Source organism: Natator depressus, chromosome 18 (genome assembly GCF_965152275.1).
Source record: "Natator depressus isolate rNatDep1 chromosome 18, rNatDep2.hap1, whole genome shotgun sequence".
NCBI lineage: Eukaryota > Metazoa > Chordata > Testudines > Cheloniidae > Natator > Natator depressus.
Window position 1 is genome coordinate 6,613,400 of NC_134251.1, and position 18,041 is coordinate 6,631,440.

At 58.8% G+C, this 18,041-nt stretch overlaps 1 protein-coding gene across 12 annotated transcripts in view; it reads left to right on the forward strand.

Moving 5' to 3' along the window:
• The window catches only part of CROCC (ciliary rootlet coiled-coil, rootletin), a 59,609-nt gene that overhangs the window by 11,786 nt on the left and 29,782 nt on the right, over positions 1 to 18,041 (forward strand). For 4 of the 12 annotated variants that reach the window (XM_074975203.1, XM_074975204.1, XM_074975211.1 and 1 more), the window contains 14 exons: positions 4,797 to 4,988; positions 5,997 to 6,080; positions 6,670 to 6,767; positions 7,735 to 7,900; positions 8,538 to 8,644; positions 9,143 to 9,370; positions 10,483 to 10,579; positions 10,823 to 10,927; positions 11,979 to 12,227; positions 12,721 to 12,920; positions 13,157 to 13,339; positions 14,988 to 15,132; positions 16,200 to 16,346; positions 17,417 to 17,647. In XM_074975203.1, the coding sequence (XP_074831304.1) occupies positions 4,797 to 4,988; positions 5,997 to 6,080; positions 6,670 to 6,767; positions 7,735 to 7,900; positions 8,538 to 8,644; positions 9,143 to 9,370; positions 10,483 to 10,579; positions 10,823 to 10,927; positions 11,979 to 12,227; positions 12,721 to 12,920; positions 13,157 to 13,339; positions 14,988 to 15,132; positions 16,200 to 16,346; positions 17,417 to 17,647 (2,232 nt within the window). Of the gene's footprint in view, positions 1 to 1,470; positions 1,657 to 2,237; positions 2,289 to 3,287; positions 3,372 to 4,796; positions 4,989 to 5,996; positions 6,081 to 6,669; positions 6,768 to 7,734; positions 7,901 to 8,537; positions 8,645 to 9,142; positions 9,371 to 10,482; positions 10,580 to 10,822; positions 10,928 to 11,978; positions 12,228 to 12,720; positions 12,921 to 13,156; positions 13,340 to 14,987; positions 15,133 to 16,199; positions 16,347 to 17,416; positions 17,648 to 18,041 lie in introns of those variants that run through there. The other 8 variants (XM_074975199.1, XM_074975200.1, XM_074975201.1 and 5 more) reach the window with 6 other exon arrangements.

The window sequence follows — 18,041 nt, forward strand, 5'->3', positions numbered from 1 at the left end:
GTTTTTGCTCTAGAAGCCCCAAGAATTCAGTAGGGGCTGGGGGATGGGGTGGGGGGGATCCCAGGGCTGGGATAGCGGGCGGGGGGGGCATCAGAGCAGGGTTGCGGGGCACCGGCTGAGCGGTGTTGGGGGGGGAATCCAGGGCTGGGATAGCGGGCGGTGGGGACATCAGAGCAGGGTTGCGGGGCACCGGCTGAGCTGTGTTGGGGGGATCCCAGGGCTGGGATGTGGGGTGGGGGACATCAGAGCAGGGTGGCGGGGCACCGGCTGAGCGGTGTTGGGGGGGGAATCCAGGGCTGGGATAGCGGGCGGGGGGGGCATCAGAGCAGGGTGGCGGGGCACTGGCTGAGCTGTGTTGGGGGGATCCCAGGGCTGGGATAGCAGGCGGGGGGGGCATCAGAGCAGGGTTGCGGGGCACTGGCTAAACTGTGTTGGGGGGATCCCAGGGCTGGGATAGCGGGCGGTGGGGGCATCAGAGCAGGGTTGCGGGGCACCGGCTGAGCGGTATTGGGGAGGGAATCCAGGGCTGGGATGTGGGGTGGGGGGCATCAGAGCAGGGTTGCGGGGCACCGGCTGAGCTGTGTTGGGGGGATCCCAGGGCTGGGATAGCGGGCGGGGGGGGGCATCAGAGCAGGGTTGCGGGGCACCGGCTGAGCGGTGTTGGGGGGGGAATCCAGGGCTGGGATAGCGGGCTGGGGGGGCATCAGAGCAGGGTGGCGGGGCACCAGCTGAGCGGTGTTGGGGGGGGAATCCAGGGCTGGGATAGCAGGGTGGGGGCATCAGAGCAGGGTGGCGGGGCACCGGCTGAGCTGTGTGTGGAAAGGGTAGGACTGGAAATATCATCAGAAGATGGTGCAGGTGACGACTGAAGCATCTTGCCAAAGCTGTACGGGGGGGATCCCAGGACTGGTGTCTTGCAGATCAGGACAGAAACGCCCTGGCAGAGCTGCATGTGCGAAGCTTGCGCCGGCCCCTGTCGAATCAGCTGTTGGTACCTGACTTAAATGAACCCTAAAAATGCACCAAATGAGTCGGCGGCCCATTTAAAAACAAATCCAGCTGGATTCCCCAGGTGACAAAAAGCCAATGGATGAGCTCTTTGCGTCTGGCCTGATGCGCTGGTGGAGATGGCAGCTCTCTGCGCTTGGCTCACCCAGGGCTGCAAGAGGTGGGCTGGGGAGGATTAAATTCTGCTGCGCAAGCAAATAAGTCAAACTCCTCCCCCTGCTTTTCTTAAGGCCGCCCCCCCATCTCTTCCTTCTCCCCCCCTCTTTCTTTGAGTTTTCCATCGCTCCTTCTCCCTGCAGCTCAGCTGTACCGTTCCTGGGGAGATCTGGTGCTTCCCCTCCCTGCTTTGTGTCCAGTTGTGGGCATGGGGCTGGTGTCTGTGCTCGGGTGGGGCTGGTTCCTCCCGGCTGTTTGTGCTCATGCTGTCTGTTTTCTGTCTCTCCACCTGCTTCCCCGCCACAGCTAGAGGAGAGCTTGCGCCTGAAGGGGACGGACCCGGTGACCAATGCTGACGTGGGTATCCTGCAGCGGAAGGCTGTTGCTGGCTGGAAAGGCATGAACCCCGTACAGCACATGGGTAGCGAGCACAGCCCTGTGACCCTGGTGCCTCAAAATGCTCAAGACCTCCCCACTGCCCCGGCCAGTTGGGTACATGGCTCACCACGCTGCCGAACCTGTCTCTGATTAGAATAGCTGACGAGGGGCTTGGACCAGCCCCCTCCTGGCTGAATGTCCCACTCAACATCCCTGCAAAGGCAGGATTCTCCTCCCCATGACGGAGCAGGAGCCAAACCCGTAACCCACAAAGTTCTACAGAACGGGATGACTTGTGCCAAGTTAACACCCACTCATGCCCTGGGATGGACCTGATCCAAACCCTGCTGAACTCGGTGGAAAGGCTTCCATTGATTTCAGCGTGGATCAGGCCCTGAGTTCCTACAGATGCTGCTCGTAGATGGTCCGTCCTCTGACTGACTGGACAGGAGCTAGAACCCCCGCCCCTGTCTCCCGGGCCCTTGTGCCCCTCGTGAGACACAGCTGAGCCTCAAGCATGGTAGCTCATAAATCACACGTTAGGGTTCCCAGCTCCCTCCGCCTTGTCAGATGAGCCTGGCCCCGTTTTTACGTTCATGGAAGGAACCAAACCCCGACCTAGCATGTGCTTGTGTGTAACATTCCCAGGGAAAGCTCTGTGGCTTATGTGTCCTGTCACCATTGCTTTATACTAGGAATCCCCATTGGAGGTTGGATGGCTCCTGGGTGGGAGCTCCCTTACTGAGGTCTGTGTGCATGTACAGGAGAGACTTTTATCTTGCTCAGCAAATAAATTAACAAATCCCCCCCCCCCCCAGTAGATGATCTAATTTTTTCTGCCCTTGTTAGAATATGTGCCAGGTATTTTTAATGCTTGTTAATGTGGCATAAAGTCCCCAGAAGTTACGTTTCCCCTCGGTCGGCCAGGCCCACGTCATCTTGTGCTTATGCAGCTCCCCAAGGGTCTGGGCCCAGCAGTGGGAACTGGTGTTATAGGTGTGTCCTCCCTCCACAAGCTAGGTAACCTTCCCCCCCAGCCCAGTGCAGACAGGTGGAGTCCTGTTCACTCCAGCCTGGTTTCTGACTCTGGGGTCATGTGATAACGCAGATGATATTCGATCAGGAGTCTGCCTGCCCATATCATGCAAGATGTGATGTTGCCCTGATGTGAATTGCCCTGTGTCCCCCATGGCTCTTGGAAGGGGTCTCACTATTATGTATTCTGAGGCTAGCAACCCAGCAGTCTGCAGCCACTTGCTACAGATTCCAGACCCCTTTCCTAGCCTTTACAACGGCTGCCCCTGAAGGGCCACCCCACCAGCTAAGCAGTGTTGTTGCTGTATATCCTTTCAGGCTTTGGTAGCCCAGGAGGCTAGCTATGTATATGTGATCTTTTTTGCAGTCTTCTTTGCAAGCAAAACATTTCATTGCCAAGTCCCTTGGGATCTTAACTTTGCATGCAGATGTCTGTCTACGCAGAGTTGCTGTCTTTGCTCTCAGAACTCTGGGGAGCACCGTGCAGTGACGTTTTTCTCACCCAAGCAGGGGTTCGGTGCATGGTTTGCATTGCTGTGTTCTGACGCATGGGAGGGTTTGCTTTGCATGCCGCGGGGCTCTCTTTCTGTTGACAGTCAGGGAAGAGCATGCACGGTTAGCAGCATGCAGCCCCTGTGTCACCCGGGCTCTATGCTGTGTATGTGGAGTGGTTCCAAGCACTGATCTCGCAATGTTTTTTGCTGCGGAAGCTGGAGCAAGCCATCAGCTGGAGTTGTCGGGGGTTGGGCACCAACCGCTTGGAAGAGATGGAGCTGAGGAGGAGGAACCAAATGGTAAGGAGCTCGGGATGGCCTCTGTTCTGTTGGCCGCAGTGGAGCAGAAGTGGACCCCGTCTGTAATACATTGAGTCTCTTCTCTTAGATAAGATGAATGGAAATCAAGGATTTAGAGAGGCTGTGTGGCCTAGTGGATAGGGCATTTGTCTGGGTGTCAGGAGACCTGGGTTCTGCCACTGATGCTGATCTGTCTGTGACACCTTTGGGCAAATCATTTTGCCTCTCTGTGCCTCTGTTTCCCCTCCCACCATTTCTGTCTGATGTATTGAGGCTCAAGAGGGCAGAGACTGTACTGAACGTGTGATCAGTGCTTAGCATGATGGGACTCTGATCTCGGCTGGGTTCTCTGTTACAGTAGCATCTACAGATGAAAAGCCACTGGTATCTCGGACTCTGGCAAAAGGTGAATACCTAGCAGCATGGAGGGGACTGCTTTCCAGGCATGAGGGAGGCTGGAAGTGGTGGAGACCCGACAGTCAGAGTGGCTAATCAAAGCAGCAGCAACAAGCTGTTCAAAGTGTCTTTGCCCCTTCCTGCGGAGGGGGCAGGGTGGCATGAGGTTCAGCTGGGTTCGGTGCAAAGAAACCAACTCCGACCAGGGAGGCTGGCACCGATGGTGCCATCAGAATGTGATGTGACTCAGAGAGGCCTCTGCTGCAGAGAAATAATATTTATACCTGACCCCAGTGGGAACCCCAAAGCTCTGGCCCGTGGCGGAGGGGAGCTGCCAGGATAAATACTCTGGTCCTAATAGCACTGTCAGCTGTTGAGTGGCTGCTTTGATTTTTTGCCGATAGCTGGGGAAGGTGAGGCTAGACTGGTCAGTTTCACTTTCCAGGCCTTCTACTCTAGCTTGAAGGCTGTTGAGGACGAGATTCCTTCCCGGGTGCGAACGGCTCAGTAACGCTCTGCTCCTTCGGCAGCAGGAAGTTCTGCGGAGGCCACTGAAAAGGAAGGGTCCAGAGGCCTTTCTGTGCAAACGTAGCATGTTCTCACTGAAACATAGTGATGATCCTTTCTGTTCATATTAGTTTTTTGTAGCTCTGTCTTTCTCTGCCTCCGCTGCTGGATATTTACTTCGACTGCAAGCTCTTCAGGGCAGGGGCTGCGTGTGTGGTCTGGGTTTGTGCAGCGCCTGGCACAAGGGGGTGCTGATCCGTGACGGGCCCATAGGTGCTATTGCCATGCAAAAAGTACTAAGAATGTCCCTTTAACCCTGTCCTGGCAGCAGGTTTCTACAGAGCATGAATTCAAAGAAGCTGGGCACTGTGGCTCCCGGGGGAAGCCCTGGATTCTGCTGGGGGCTAATCCTCCCAAATGGGACAGGGGAAAGGGGTGGCTCAAGGGGCCAGATCGAGTGCGCAGGAGGCCGGTTGGCAGGCGCGTCTGCAGTGACCCTGTCCCCCATCTCTCCGGGCCCAGCTGGAGCAGGCCCTGCGTCTGGAGACCGGGGAGCGGGAGCGGGAGTCGCTGGAGAACAAGAGCCTGGCCCAGCAGAACGTCGAGCTGCGGCGCCACCTGGAGGAGGAGCAGGCCGCCTACAAACGCAAGCTCCAGGCCTACCAGGAGGGCCAGCAGCGGCAGGCGCAGCTCGTGCAGAAGCTGCAGGCGAAGGTGGGTGTCCGGCACTGGACGGCCCGGGGTCTGCTCGGGGGGGGGGTCTGTCTGCGGGAGGTGCGGCTGCAGCTGGAGCAGGCCCACCTGAGCTGGCTTTGCTCTCCCTGGGACTAGCCCGGCTACCTCAGCTAGCAGCGATCTTGCACGCTGGTTCTCTGCCCGCCAGCCAGCGCACAGCTGCGGCTCCCTGTGACAGCCTCAGGGCCATACAGGGAGTATGTCGACCGAACCCACAGAGAGCTGCATATGCCACCTACAATGGTAAATAGGTTGAGAGCCACTGATCTAGTGGGGTCCAAGCCAGCTCGGGCACGTCTACCCAGGCTGCCCTCACCCCTCCTGATGGCCGTGTAGGTGTGCCCAGGGCGGCACGGGCTCTGAGACGAGTGGCGAGGGGATATAGCCTTGCAGGATGTCTGAGCAAAACTGGCAAAGTGCTCCGGGATCTGTAATGTCCATGCAGAGCGGGCAGGGCCTGGGCTGGAAGGAAAGGTGCCCCCGGCCCTCAAAATGGCCGGGGGCTCAGTGCAGCGGCCTCGAGGTGACTCAGTCCTCCCTGGAGTCATGGACTAGTCTCTCCTCAAAGAGCTGCTCCATCGCCGAGGGCTCTCCGTCAGATGGAGGGTGGTGGGGCATTGCGGGAGGGGGAAGGGGTTAGCTGTGGGAGAGCTAGGGCCCTGCTGGAGATAGCTGAAGATTCTCAGCTTATGGGGTGTGGAGACCAGTCTGTCCCCCTCCCCTCACTTGCAGGGACTGTGCATAATGCCTTAGTGCTTAATTCTAGGTAGCGGAACCTACCGAACTAGTGACTTAGGTGGGGTGGAAGGGGCCTGCCATGGGGGTCGGCTGATGATGGTTAGGATTTCAGGAGTGAGTGGCCTTGCAGGGCACTGTGGGTGTGGCGGGGGGGGGGGGCGGCCGGCTCTGTGGTTGTGTTTTCCTTGTCCTGCCGAGCATCCGTGGAGCCAGGCTGGCAGCGGGGTCTGAGCTGCTGCGTTCCTGCAGGTTCTCCAGTACAAGAAGAAGTGTGGGGAGGTGGAACAGCAGCTGCTGGAGAAATCAACCGAGCTGGAGCAGCAGAGACTCACGGTGAGTGTCGCCCTCCTCCCAGTGCCAGCGAAAAGCCCGAAGGACCCACGCCCACTATGAAATGATGAAATGATGTTCCTGGCTGGGATTGAACTGGCGACTTCTTGGTCGAACAGTAAGAGCAGCGGCTGTCTGAGTGGAAAGGCCCAGCTCTGAGCCAAGCCTGTGACTAGCGGGGACGGCACCAGGCGGCGTGGGGGTGGGTTACACCCGCCGTTGTTTTCTGCCCACCTGCCGGGGGCCGGCTGGCTCAGGGACTCGGTCACGGCAGGCGGCCCTCTCGTGTTCCTGCTTGATTGGACCTGCTGGAATGAGCCTGTCCCCCCCGGCTGGTTCCTGCTCGGGTAGATGGGAGCCCAGGCTGCACCAGCCAGCTCTGCAGCTGCTCTAACTGGCCCCCTTGCCCAGCCTCGGCTGCCAGGCCAAGGCCTGACCGACTCGTGGCGGTGGGTCCAGGCAGGGCTGGGGTGGTGTTTGGGGGGCGCTTGCCCCACGCTGCTCTTCTCCATCCCATGGCCGAAAGGGACGGCCTGGTTCTCCAGGGCCCGTAGCCCGCTGCTAACCAGCCGCTGCCCATGCCCTCCCCCAGAGCCGGCTAGACATGACGGACTCGCGCCTGCGCCAGGATGAAGAGCACAGCAATGACCTGGAGAACGCGCTCATCCGGCTGGAGGAGGAGCAGCAAAGGTGTGTCGGGGGAGGTGGTTGGAGGGGTCCTGTTCACGGGGCTCCACCTGGGGCTCAGGTGGGTCTGGGCTGCTGCATCCTTGGAGCCCCATTCTTCGGGGCCTCTGTTGTACCTGCTGCCTGGCTGGACTTCATGCTGGGCTGGGAGAGCAGCTTCCTTGGAGTCTGGGCTATGCCAGGAATCTACCATTGGAGTCCGTGCTCCTGGTATCGCCTGCACGTAGGCCCAGCATTTCCCTGCAGCTGAGCCACCGGGGGTTGTGATTCTCCAGCTAAGCAGGGTCCGGCTGGGTTCATATTTGGACAGGTGACCTCCAAGGATGCCTGGTTACTGTAGGCAGTGGTTTTGCCGGGTTTTACCCCCACCCCCCCAGGAGTACTGCAGTACTAACCCCTAGCACAGGCCTAGGGGTGCTGCGTGACTGGAAGCGATGTGTACTTTGCGGCGTGAAACTGTCCTGAGCACTTTTGCTCACTATTGGTCGCCTGGTGCTTTGGCTGAGTCAGGGCGTTAACTCCAGCCTCACGGCCAAATTCCCTCGCAGATTATTACATTGGGCTTCCCCAAATCTCCTCTTCAAATTCAATTGGATGGGCTCTTTTCTTGCTTCCTGTTGTGTGCAGCTGCCACGCTGTGCCTCAGAGGTGGCTGCCTGGCAGTGGTGGGTGAACTGATCCCTGTAGCTCCCTTATTGACAATGGGCTCAGTTAATGCCTGGAAAGGGTTATGAGGCGCTTGGCTGGAAGGCGCTTGAATTGGGCAGTGATTGTCTTATTCTGAATGAAGTGTTTGGATCTGTGTTGTTCGGTGTCTCAGAGCTGCGATGTCAGGGCCCATCCTCCATGTTGGGCCCTTTGCCCCATGCCAGAGTCAGTCCCTTGCCGGCTCTGCGCGGGCCCCTCATTTCCTTCTCAGCCCTTGCTCTCTCGGTCAGTGCCGATGCTCTCGCTGTGTCCCCGTCTCCAGGAGCGCCAGCCTGGCCCAGGTCAACGCCATGCTGCGGGAGCAGCTGGACCAGGCCAACGCCGCCAACCAGGCCCTCAGCGAGGACATCCGGAAGCTGACGACTGACTGGACCAAAGCACGCAACGAGCTGGAGCAGCGGGAGGTGGAGTGGAGGCGAGAGGAGGAGGTTAGGGCCAGAGAGATTCAGTGCGGCCCTGGTTGGCATGTGTCATTCTCCCTTGTGCATGCCCAATGTGTGTGCACTGTCCTGCTGGGCAGAGACGGATCCGCACGCATGCTGCCAGTCCCTGGAGAGGTGATTCGTCCCCTCCCCTGCAACTTCCTTTTACCATCAGTGGGAGCCAAGTCTCTCTGCTCCGGGCCTTTCTGTGCCAACGGTCACTGCGTCGCCCCAGAGGTGGCTGCATTTCAGTGGGGCAGTCTGTGCATAGCTGGGTCAAGCCCTTTGTGTGGGGGAAGGGGTCCTGCAGCATCAAAAACTCTGTATAAACTTAGCTCTTGCTAAGAGTCCTGCCTGGAGCTGCCACTGAGGTCAGCGGTAACTGCGCCTTCGGGATACCGAGAGCAATGCAGGGCGCCCCATGGAGCAGGGCTCACTCACTTGTGGGGCGTTATGGACGATCAGGGCCAGGTGCTCTGTATCCAGCCAGGCAGCGAGTGCCTTGCTGTGCCCTGTGCTTCCCCCGGGGTGCGCTGGCCGTTCCCGTTAGCGCGTCGCTCTGAACGGGGGCGTGGCAGCGTAGGGGGGTGCCTGTGGAGGGGGATCTGGCTGTCACTGCTTCTCCTCTTCTCTCCCTTCCCAGTCATTCAACACCTACTTCAGCAACGAGCACAGCCGGCTGCTGACCCTCTGGAGACAGGTGGTGGGCTTCCGGCGCCACTTCAGTGAGATGAAGACCATGACCGAGAGGTCAGGAGGAGTGTGGGGGCAGGGTGTGTGCGTGGGGCGGGCGATCGCTGGGCTCTTTTTCTTTGAAAAGCACAAGGAGCTGGGCTTGGGAAAGCTACCTGAGCGGCCCAGAACCCCGTGGCTTACAGTGCCTCCTCCAGGATCCCTGTGAGAACAACCTGAGTGCAGAACAGCCCTCCCGATCTCCCCCGCACCCCCCAGACAAACCCGTTAGCCCATTCTGGGAGCCATGTTTGGCTGCCCGGCCTGATTTCCGCTTCTCTGCATGTCCTGCCTGGGGGCCTTTAATGACCTTCTCCCTGGCAGGGGCGGTTCTGTAAGTTCTGCAGGCAGGCGAGGCTGTGTCGGTTCTGAACACTCGGGCTCCTGTGGGTTTAGATCCCAGCCAGGCCCCCTCGGAGGGAGATGCCCTGCAGGTTATGGGGCATGGGGTTCTGTAGATCCCTCAGCGTTGCCCGGGCCCCCGGAAACGCCCCTCTCTTTGGGACTCGGGTGCAGGGACCTGTCGGAGCTGAGCAACGAGCTGTCCCGGTCCGGCCGCACCATCCACGCCGCCTGCCTGAACCTGAGCAGCAACTTGCGCCTGTCGGAGAGCAGCGCCAGCGCGGCCCTGGAGAAGCAGGCCCTGCTGCTGGCCCAGCTGGAGGAGCAGCTGAAGGACAAGGTGCGCGACATGATCCAGCTGCAGGTCAGGTGTGACATGGAGAAAGCGGAGCTCGGCACCAGGTACGGATGCCCCCGATCAGGGCCAGTGTCCCAGGCCCTGAAGCTTGGAGCTCGCCGGTCTGGGAGATGCACCGTGCATCCATGGGGAATCAGGGAGCGCTGCCCCCCCTTGGAGGTCCTTGGCTTGGCGGATGGGGCTAGTGGGCTGAGCAAATCCTGCTCATGGGAGAAGGAATGGCAGAGGTGGGCCCGTCTGTCCCATGTTATGACCATCTTGGAGCCTTAACTTCCCACCGGCCCTGCAGAGCGGCGATACTCAGACCTCAGTGCCTGGCTCTCTAGCTCAGGGGGTTAGCGAGGTGGTCTCAGAACGTGGAGGTTGCCGGTTCAAATCTCATGCGGGCCTGGGTAGCGGTGTTGGCCTCGGATTCTCCAGGAGCCAAATTAGCAATTGGCATTACCCAAAAGAGCCCCAGCCGTGGGGGTTCAGTGTTTCATTTACTATTTATATATTCTTGGTTATTCTGACCCAATGTTGTTATTTTATCAGCTACAATTGGTTAATAACACCGGAAAAGCCTCCTGATTGGTTAATAACTTAGGTCAATAATTACATCCCGTGGTGTTTAATATTGTGTGCGGCAAAGAGCCGCAGGAGACACATTAACGAGCCGCTCGTGGCTCCGGAGCCGCAGTCTGAGCATCACTGTTGGAGAGTAACATGGTTCCTGGTTCCAGCCGATCAGGGGCTCCCCGCAGAGCCATTCCTTTGGGTCCCCAGGTGCCAGGCCCAGGACATGGGGTGTGGCCTGGTCTCCCCCCGCCTCTTACTAGACATCAGCTGGGCAAGCTCAGCGCCGTGGGGAAAGGGCTGGGGGAGGGGACGTGGTGTACGTGGAGGATGTTAGTGGGACATGGAGAGGAGAGGAAGCTGCTATGTGCCCCAGCCAGGGCTGAGATACCGGGGTGGGGGTTTTCCCAGGGCACTGTCGTCATGAAGCATCTCGGTCCCTGGACCAAATGTGGAGTGGTAAACCTCTCTCTAGCACGGCTGGGGGTCCAGGGATCTCCAAATGCTTGACCTGGCCCATGGCCGTTGAGTTCTGGCCGTGTAGTACGGGCCCCTGGCCATTCCTCTGCTTGCCCTGACCAGCCCCCCTCCCTTGCTCCAGAGTCGCTGAGATGACGGCCACCGTGGAACGCTTGAAAGCCCAGAACTCGGAGAAGGAGAAGACGGTCGAGACGCTGACCCAGAAGCTGGAAAATCTGGTGAGAGACTCAGCGTGACTTGGCTGGTTGCCGGAGGAGATGGGAGCATCTGAAACAGCGATCCATCTTGGTGTCTGTGCTCCAGCGAAGGGCCCACCAGCAGTCAGCCTGCCACTCCCCGGCTGTTCGCAGCACAGTGTTGGGCCTTCTGGAGAGAGCTGCGAGCTGGAGCCAGAAACGAGCCGTGGAGCGGACGTGGGGGTCTCGAGCGCCGCCTGGCTGATGCCGTGTCTCTGCTTTCAGGAGGCTGCGCGGGCGCAGGAGCAGGCAGCGCTGGAGGCCGAGGAGATCGAGGCCTTGCGGACGGAGTCGGAGATGCTCCAGCAGACGCTGCGAGACCTTGCTCAGGTACAGGGCGCGCGGGTCCCGTGAGCGAGGCGGGGTGCCCCAGAGAGCAGGGTTCTCCGACTTGTGAGCAGTTACCGAGTCGTAGAATTGACAGTCAGAAGCAACCCCCCGATCATCTAGTCTGATCTCCTGTATAGCTCAGCCGCCAGCACCCGTACAATAAACCCAAGAGCCGAAATGAGACCAACGTTTTACAGCCCACAGGAGACTAGACTGTTCTGTGCCACAGGCAGAGAACGGGAGGGACCCCGGGGCACGAGTGCCCGAGGCTCCTGCAATGGCAGGAAATTGATCAAGTGAGATGTACCCAGGTAATCCCGGCAAGTGACCTGCACCCACATGCTGCAGAGAAAGGTGAACTCCCCCAGCTCTCTGCCAGTCTGACCTGTGGGGAAAGATCAGGGAGAGGCGCGGGCCTGTCACCCAGCTGATGGGCAGGGCAGCAAATGGATCACCTGGAGGGAGGAGCTGCCCCTCTCAGGAGCAAGCTGTTTTCTCGGAGTCATCAGGGGCTGAACTGAAAAATCCAGAGGAAAAATCCGGTTCAAGTCAAACCAAAACAGAAAGGTCTTCACATTTTGTTTTGTCCACTCGAAAAACTAAAAAAAAAAAAAGTTTTGAATGGACCCAGAACGTTTGAGTCGACTCAAAATGATTTTTTTTTTAAATTCCGTTTTGGAGCGGGGGGTTCCCCTTTTTAACCTGGCAAAACTTTGAAGTTGAAACAAAAAAAGTCGCAACCAAACTTTTCGAAATGGTCGGAATGAAACGTTTTGACTCTTTTTACATTTTCTTTTTCCCCTGAAGCTAGTGGTCGAATTCACCCCGACGCCCATGGGGAGCTCCGGGCCCCAAAAGCTGTTGATGAAAAAACTAATTTGCCGGGAAAATGTTGCCCTGCTCCAGTTGGGCTTTGAGCGGTGGCGGTGTCGCGCTCTGGAGGCTGGCGGCCTAGGCCCCCGGCTAGCGGCGTCTGGCGACGGGAGCCTAGAGACCGGTTTGGCATCCTGGTGCCTGTACCCAGTGGCTCGCCATTGTCTCTCCCGCTCAGGCCGTCCTGTCCGACGCCGACAGCGCCATCCACCTCACAGGCACAGAGCGAACGACGGATGTTTCGGACAGCGACGCCACGGGATTCAGCCTGCGGGGCCTCTCCTCCAGCCTCCGCACCCCGTCTCCGCTCCGGCGCTCCTCCCCCCGGCGCAGCTCCTCCCCCCGGCGCAGCCTCTCACCGGCCTTCTCCGACTCCACGCTGGCCGTGGTGCACTCCGCCTTGCAGAAGAGGCAGCTGCAGGTGCAGGTGAGGGGACGGGACCTCCCAGAGCACGTGGCCATGGGATTCCTTCATGGCGGTGGGCCAGCCCTCGACTGGGCACCCAGACGTACTCTTGCTCCCCAGCTCTGCGAGGCTGCGTGGAGTGGGGCCGCTGAGCCACGAGGACCATCTGTGGGGTTATAGCTGTTCGGGCTGCATTTCTGTGGGGCTGTTTGGTGCCCACCAGGGGAGTGGGAAGCGAACACGGTTGCAAGGGTTGCTCTGTTGATAAAGCATCCTGACAGGGTAGTTGCTGGCTGGAAACACCTGGGGGATTTTCGTGCCTTGCAGGGAGTAGGATTCTGGGGAGGGGGGTTTGGAATGGGTGGGATTCCCATGGGAGATGGTCGTTCAAAGGGCATGGAGTGTGGTCAGTCATGCAGGAAGCCCCGGTGACAGGGGGTGTGGATGGTGGGGTGCATGGGGGGTGGGCAGTGCTGCAGAGGGAGAGGAGCTGACTCTCTGGAGTTTCTGCTAGGACATCCACGGCAAGTACGAAGCCATCCAGGAGCTGGTGGGCTCCCTGAAGAAGCAGCTGGCGGAAAGAGATCACGAGCGACGCTCCCTGGAGCAGAAGATCCTGCAGCTGAAGGACGACGTCGACTGCTCCTTGCGGGCCAAGGACGATGCCATGCGGGAAGCCAGCCGCTTCCGCTCCTCGGCTGACCTGCTGGGCAGGTACTTCCATGGGCGCTCCCCCCTGCCCATCCCCCTGTGCTCCAGCATATCCCGGCTGATGGGACGGGCATCACATGGGCATTTCTGCCCTGCTGGCATCCTGGGAGCGGAGCCTGCTCTAGGGGCGACTTTCTGCACCACAGATCAAGGGCCCTGGAATGTGGGGAGGGTTGATTTTTGTTCCTTAAAGGGCTGTTCAGCCCCCAGAAATCTGTCTGTCGGTGCCCGTCTGTCAGTGAGAAGAGCAACCTGGAGCGAAGCCTGCAGGCCCTGCAGCAGCACATGGAGGCCCTGCGGCAGGAGAGCGAGAGGCTGCAGTTGGCCAACAGCGACCTGCAGCGGCAGCGAGAACACCTGGAGGACGAGAAGGACGACATCGCCAAGGACAAGGAGCGGGCGCAGAAGGAGATTGAGCGCGGGTTGGTATGGGGAGAGTGGCCAGCGTGGCAGGGGGGGTGGGTGTGGAGGAAATACCAAGCCAGAGACAGAAGCTCCTCAGTAGCTACCCGGCTCCAGTGAGCAGCACCCTAGCCCGGTGCTCCAACGTGCCAGGCCTTCCTCCCCTGAGCACCCCAAGGCAAGCCCTGCTGATGCCCATGCCCAGCGTCCCAGCTCTGATCCTGGGGCCCAACTCTCCCTGCCAGCTGAGGTCTTGCAAACCCAGGCTGCCTGGCTTCCAGGCGAGGTGAGATTTCTCCATGGGTCATTTGAGCTGAGCTGCTATAAAAACAACCCCCGTTAGTAGTGTTTTCCCTTCTCTTACTGCGGACACCTAGGCCAAACCCTCTGCCTGGCTTGTTTAAGCTTAATCTCCTGTTGGCGTGGTGGTTCAAAGGGAGGGCGCTGAGTGATGGGCAGGGCTGGTAAAAGCAGACGTTCTTGTATGAGGCACCACAAGAGGGCAAACCACTCCTCAATCATATCCAGAGAGAGACAAGGCGGGTGAGGTCATATCTCTTACTGGACCAACTTCTGGTGGCGAAAGAGACAAGCTTTCGAGCCACACAGAGCTTTTCTTCAGTTCTGGGAAAGGGACTTGGTGTGTCCCAGCTAAATACAAGGTGGGACAGATTGTTTAGCATAAGGAGTGAAGAAGAGCTCTGTGGAGTTCGAAAGCTTGTCTCTCTCACCAACAGAAGTTGGTCCAATAAAAGATATCACCCACCTTGTCTTTTTCATATCCTGGGCTCAACACAGCTACAACGCTGCAAATAATCTCACATATATATAGTTTGTGTGTGTGTTCTGGCTATACCTAGAAAAATGATCGTTTTTTTCAGAGCCATAAAGATTCAGAAATGACCCTGTTGATTTCCTTCAGAATTTCCAAAAACCTCACTTCTGTCCTGAATGTTTTCAGGCAAAAAGGAAGCTTTTGGAGAAAGCGAAGGCAGGACTCCAGAAGAGGCTTGGGGAGGGAAAATTTGCAGTGGGGACAAAATAGAGCCATAGAGTCAGTGCTTAATTTGTAATGGAAGAGATGCCAGGGCTCAAGCAATTTTTTTTGTTTCCTAACTGACATGCCAGGCCCCGAGGTGCCCGGGGCTCTGAACTGCCAGGCCTCGAGGTGCCCGGGGCTCTGAACTGCCAGGCCTCGAGGTGCCCGGGGCTCTGAACTGCCAGGCCTCGAGGTGCCCGGGGCTCTGAACTGCCAGGCCTCGAGGTGCCCGGGGCTCTGAACTGCCAGGCCTCGAGGTGCCCGGGGCTCTGAACTGCCAGGCCCCGAGGAGCCGGGGCTCTGAACTGCCAGGTCCCGAGGAGCCGGGGCTCTGAACTGCCAGGCCCCGAGGTGCCCGGGGCTCTGAACTGCCAGGCCCCGAGGTGCCCGGGGCTCAGCCCTGGCAAGCCCCAGCACAAATTAAGCCCTGCATAGATTCCAAGGCTGGATCACGTAGTCTGACCTCGTGTATAACACAGGCTGGAGAGTTCCACCCTTTGGACTAATTAGCTCTTTGAAGTCCCTTTGCTGTGCTCCCTTGCAAGGATAGCCAGTGACAAAGGGTGTTAAAGGTCCCCTGCTGCCAGAGCACAGGGGATTGTGTGTGAGTCCCTCTCTGTGCCCTGCAGCCACAAACAGCTGGAGCAGCTGGAAGTGAAGAAATCCAGTCTGAAAAAGGAGCTGATGCTTGTTAAGGAGGCTCTGAACAAAGCCACCCTGGAGAAGGAGGTGTCTGAGAATGAGAAGGTGGAGATGGCAGAGGCGCTTTCCAAGGTAGGGCTTTGCGCCCCGAGAGGCAGCCGGGGATTGGGAGGGAGGGGGCAGGTATTACAGTGGGGCTCGGGAGTAGCTGTTGGGCTGGCTGGTATGGGTGTGTCTGATGGATAATGCTATGGTAGCATCGCTCGTTCTGCCACTTCCAATCTACAGGTCTGTTTTAAAGGCAGCTCCCCGAGGAGATCTTGACGAAGGATGCTCCCTTCTCTAGCGCCTCTCCTCTTAGGCCTGCAAACAAAACTGCCCTTCGCAACTCCCTGATCCGATGGGCGGATGCTGCCCCCATTCTAGAGGGGGAGCACTTCCTAGTGGTTAGAGCACAAGACCAGGAGGCAGGATTCCTGCGTTCTGTTGCCTGTCACGCTGACCGCTGTTGGCTCATTGTTTCATGATACTCCCCTGTCTGTCTGTATCCACCTGTTCTCTCTTGTCTTGCACTTAGATTGTCAGCAATCTGTGGGAGGGACCATCTTGGTCTGGGTTTGCAAAGAGCCAAGCACTGTGGGGTCCCGGGCCATGGGGTTCCTAGAGCCGATGGTAATACAAATAATTAGCTAACAATGGATCTGCTGTGGGCTCTTGGGCAGGCCACTGACCTTCTCTGCTTCCTCCATCAAAGCGGGAGAAGGATCGTCCCGGCCTCACGCAGGTGTCGTAGCCTTGATTAATATTTAGACAGTGTTCGGAGGTCCTTTGAGACGCAGAGGGGCAAAGAGAATTTGCCTGAGGTCACCGAGCGAGTCAGTGTGAGAGCTGGGAATAGACCGCAGAACGCCGTCCCCAGCTGTAACCACTGGAGGGTGCTGCGTTTCTTGCTGCCGTTTGCTTTATTTTATGCATGCCGCACTGGGACAGTAGGGGGGCTGCCCCAGGGCTGGGGGAGGGGTCCTAGCCCTCAGCTTGGCTAGTGGGATTCACACCCCTGGCTTATCCAGTCTTCTATCTGCGTCCTCCCCTGCTGGGCGGCTCTCCGCTCCCTGCCGTGCTCCGTGGGGACTCCTGTGCCCAAGTTGCTGCAGTGACCCTGGCTGTTCAATCTCTCTCCCCCTGCCCCACGTTCGCAGGCGGAGGCGAGCCGGGCCGAGCTGGAGCTGACCGCCAGCAAGCTGAAGGCGGAGGAGGCCTCGCTGCGCGACTCGCTGTCCAAGATGAGCTCCCTGAACGAGGGGCTGGCCCAGGATAAAATTGAACTCAACAGGATCATCAGCCAGGTCGGTGCCGCCATGAGCTTGGCAGTGCGGCCCAGCGCCTCCTGGGGGCCCTGGTCTGGGGACATTGACCTTGGCAGGCAGCCTGCGGGGAGAAGGGGCATCGACTTGAATCTCTGCTTTTCCAGGGGAATCATAGAATCTCAGGGTTGGAAGGGACCTCAGGAGGTCATCTAGTCCAGCCCCCTGCTCAAAGCAGGACCAATCCCCAACTAAATCATCCCAGCCAGGCCTTTGTCAAGCCTGACCTTAAAAACCTCAAAAGAAGGACATTCCACCACCTCCCTAGGAACACATTCCAGTGCTTCACCACCCACCTAGTGAAAAAGTTTTTCCTAATATCCAACCTAAACCTCCCCCACTGCAACTTGAGACCATTACTCCTCGTTCTGTCATCTGCTACCACTGAGAACAGTCTAGATCCATCCTCTTTGGAACCCCCTTTCAGGTAGTTGAAAGCAGCTATCAAATCCCCCCTCATTCTTCTCTTCCGCAGACTAAACAATCCCAGTTCCCTCAGCCTCTCCTCATAAGTCATGTGTTCCAGTCCCCTAATCATTTTTGTTGCCCTCCATTGGACGTTTTCCAATTTTCCCACATCCTTCTTGTAGTGTAGGGCCCAAAACTGGACACAGTACTCCAGATGAGGCCTCACCAATGTCGAATAGAGGGGAACGATCACGTCCCTTGATCTGCTGGCAGTGCCCCTACTTATACATCCCAAAATGCCGTTAGCCTTCTTGGCAACAACGGCACACTGTTGACTCATATCCAGCTTCTCATCCACTGTAACCCCTAGGTCCTTTTCTGCAGAACTGCTGCCTAGCCATTTGGTCCCTAGTCAAATGGGGGAGCCTCAATGGGGGACAAGTACCCTAGCCCAGTCTGTCCTAGATGGATGGAGTGTTGGCCTGGCCCATGGCTCCTTCCCATGGGGAGGGGTAGAGGGGTTATGGCTGAGGCCCCTGGAGGAGGAGATGGGCAGGGCGTGAACAAGGAGCTGCCCCAGGTACCTGGGGTGGGGGCTTTGTTTCCTAGGCAGGTGACGGTCTCTCCTGTCCTGCCCCTGGCAGCTGGAGGAGGAGAAGGGGGCCGTGTTGGGGCAGAAGCGGGAGGTGGAGCAGGAGAAGGCCTCAATCCGCGACGAGCTGGTCCGGCTGGAGCAGGAGAAGCTGGAGCTGGACACGGAGAGGCAGGGGCTGGAGCACTCCCTGCAGGATGTGGAGCGGAGCCGGGAGAGGCTGGAGAGGGAGCTGCTGGCCCTGCAGAAGGAGAGGGTGCAGCTGCAGGAGCAGCTGGGGCAGGTAGTGGGGTGGAGCGCAGGAGCCACATGGAGGGCATGCACTTGGGGGGTGCATGTGGGGGACTGATTGCTAGATGCTGGGAGCTGCAGGGGTGCTGGGATTTGGGGGTAAAGGTGGGGGTGCTGGGGGAGCAGGCTGGGGGGTGGTGAGGGCCTGGGTGGGGAGCAGGAAGGGGGGTGTTGGGAGCTGGGGGAACAGGAGGGGGGTGGTGGGGGCCTGGGTGGGGAGCAGGCTAGAGGGTGGTGGGAGCTGGGGGAGCAGGCGGGGTGGTGGTGGGGGCCTGGGTGGGGAGCAGGCTGGGGGGCGCTGGGAGCTGAGGGAGTAGGCGGGGGGAGGGCCTGGGTGGGGAGCAGGCTGGGGCTGCTGGGAGATGGCCGGCACGGGGCAGAGGAGC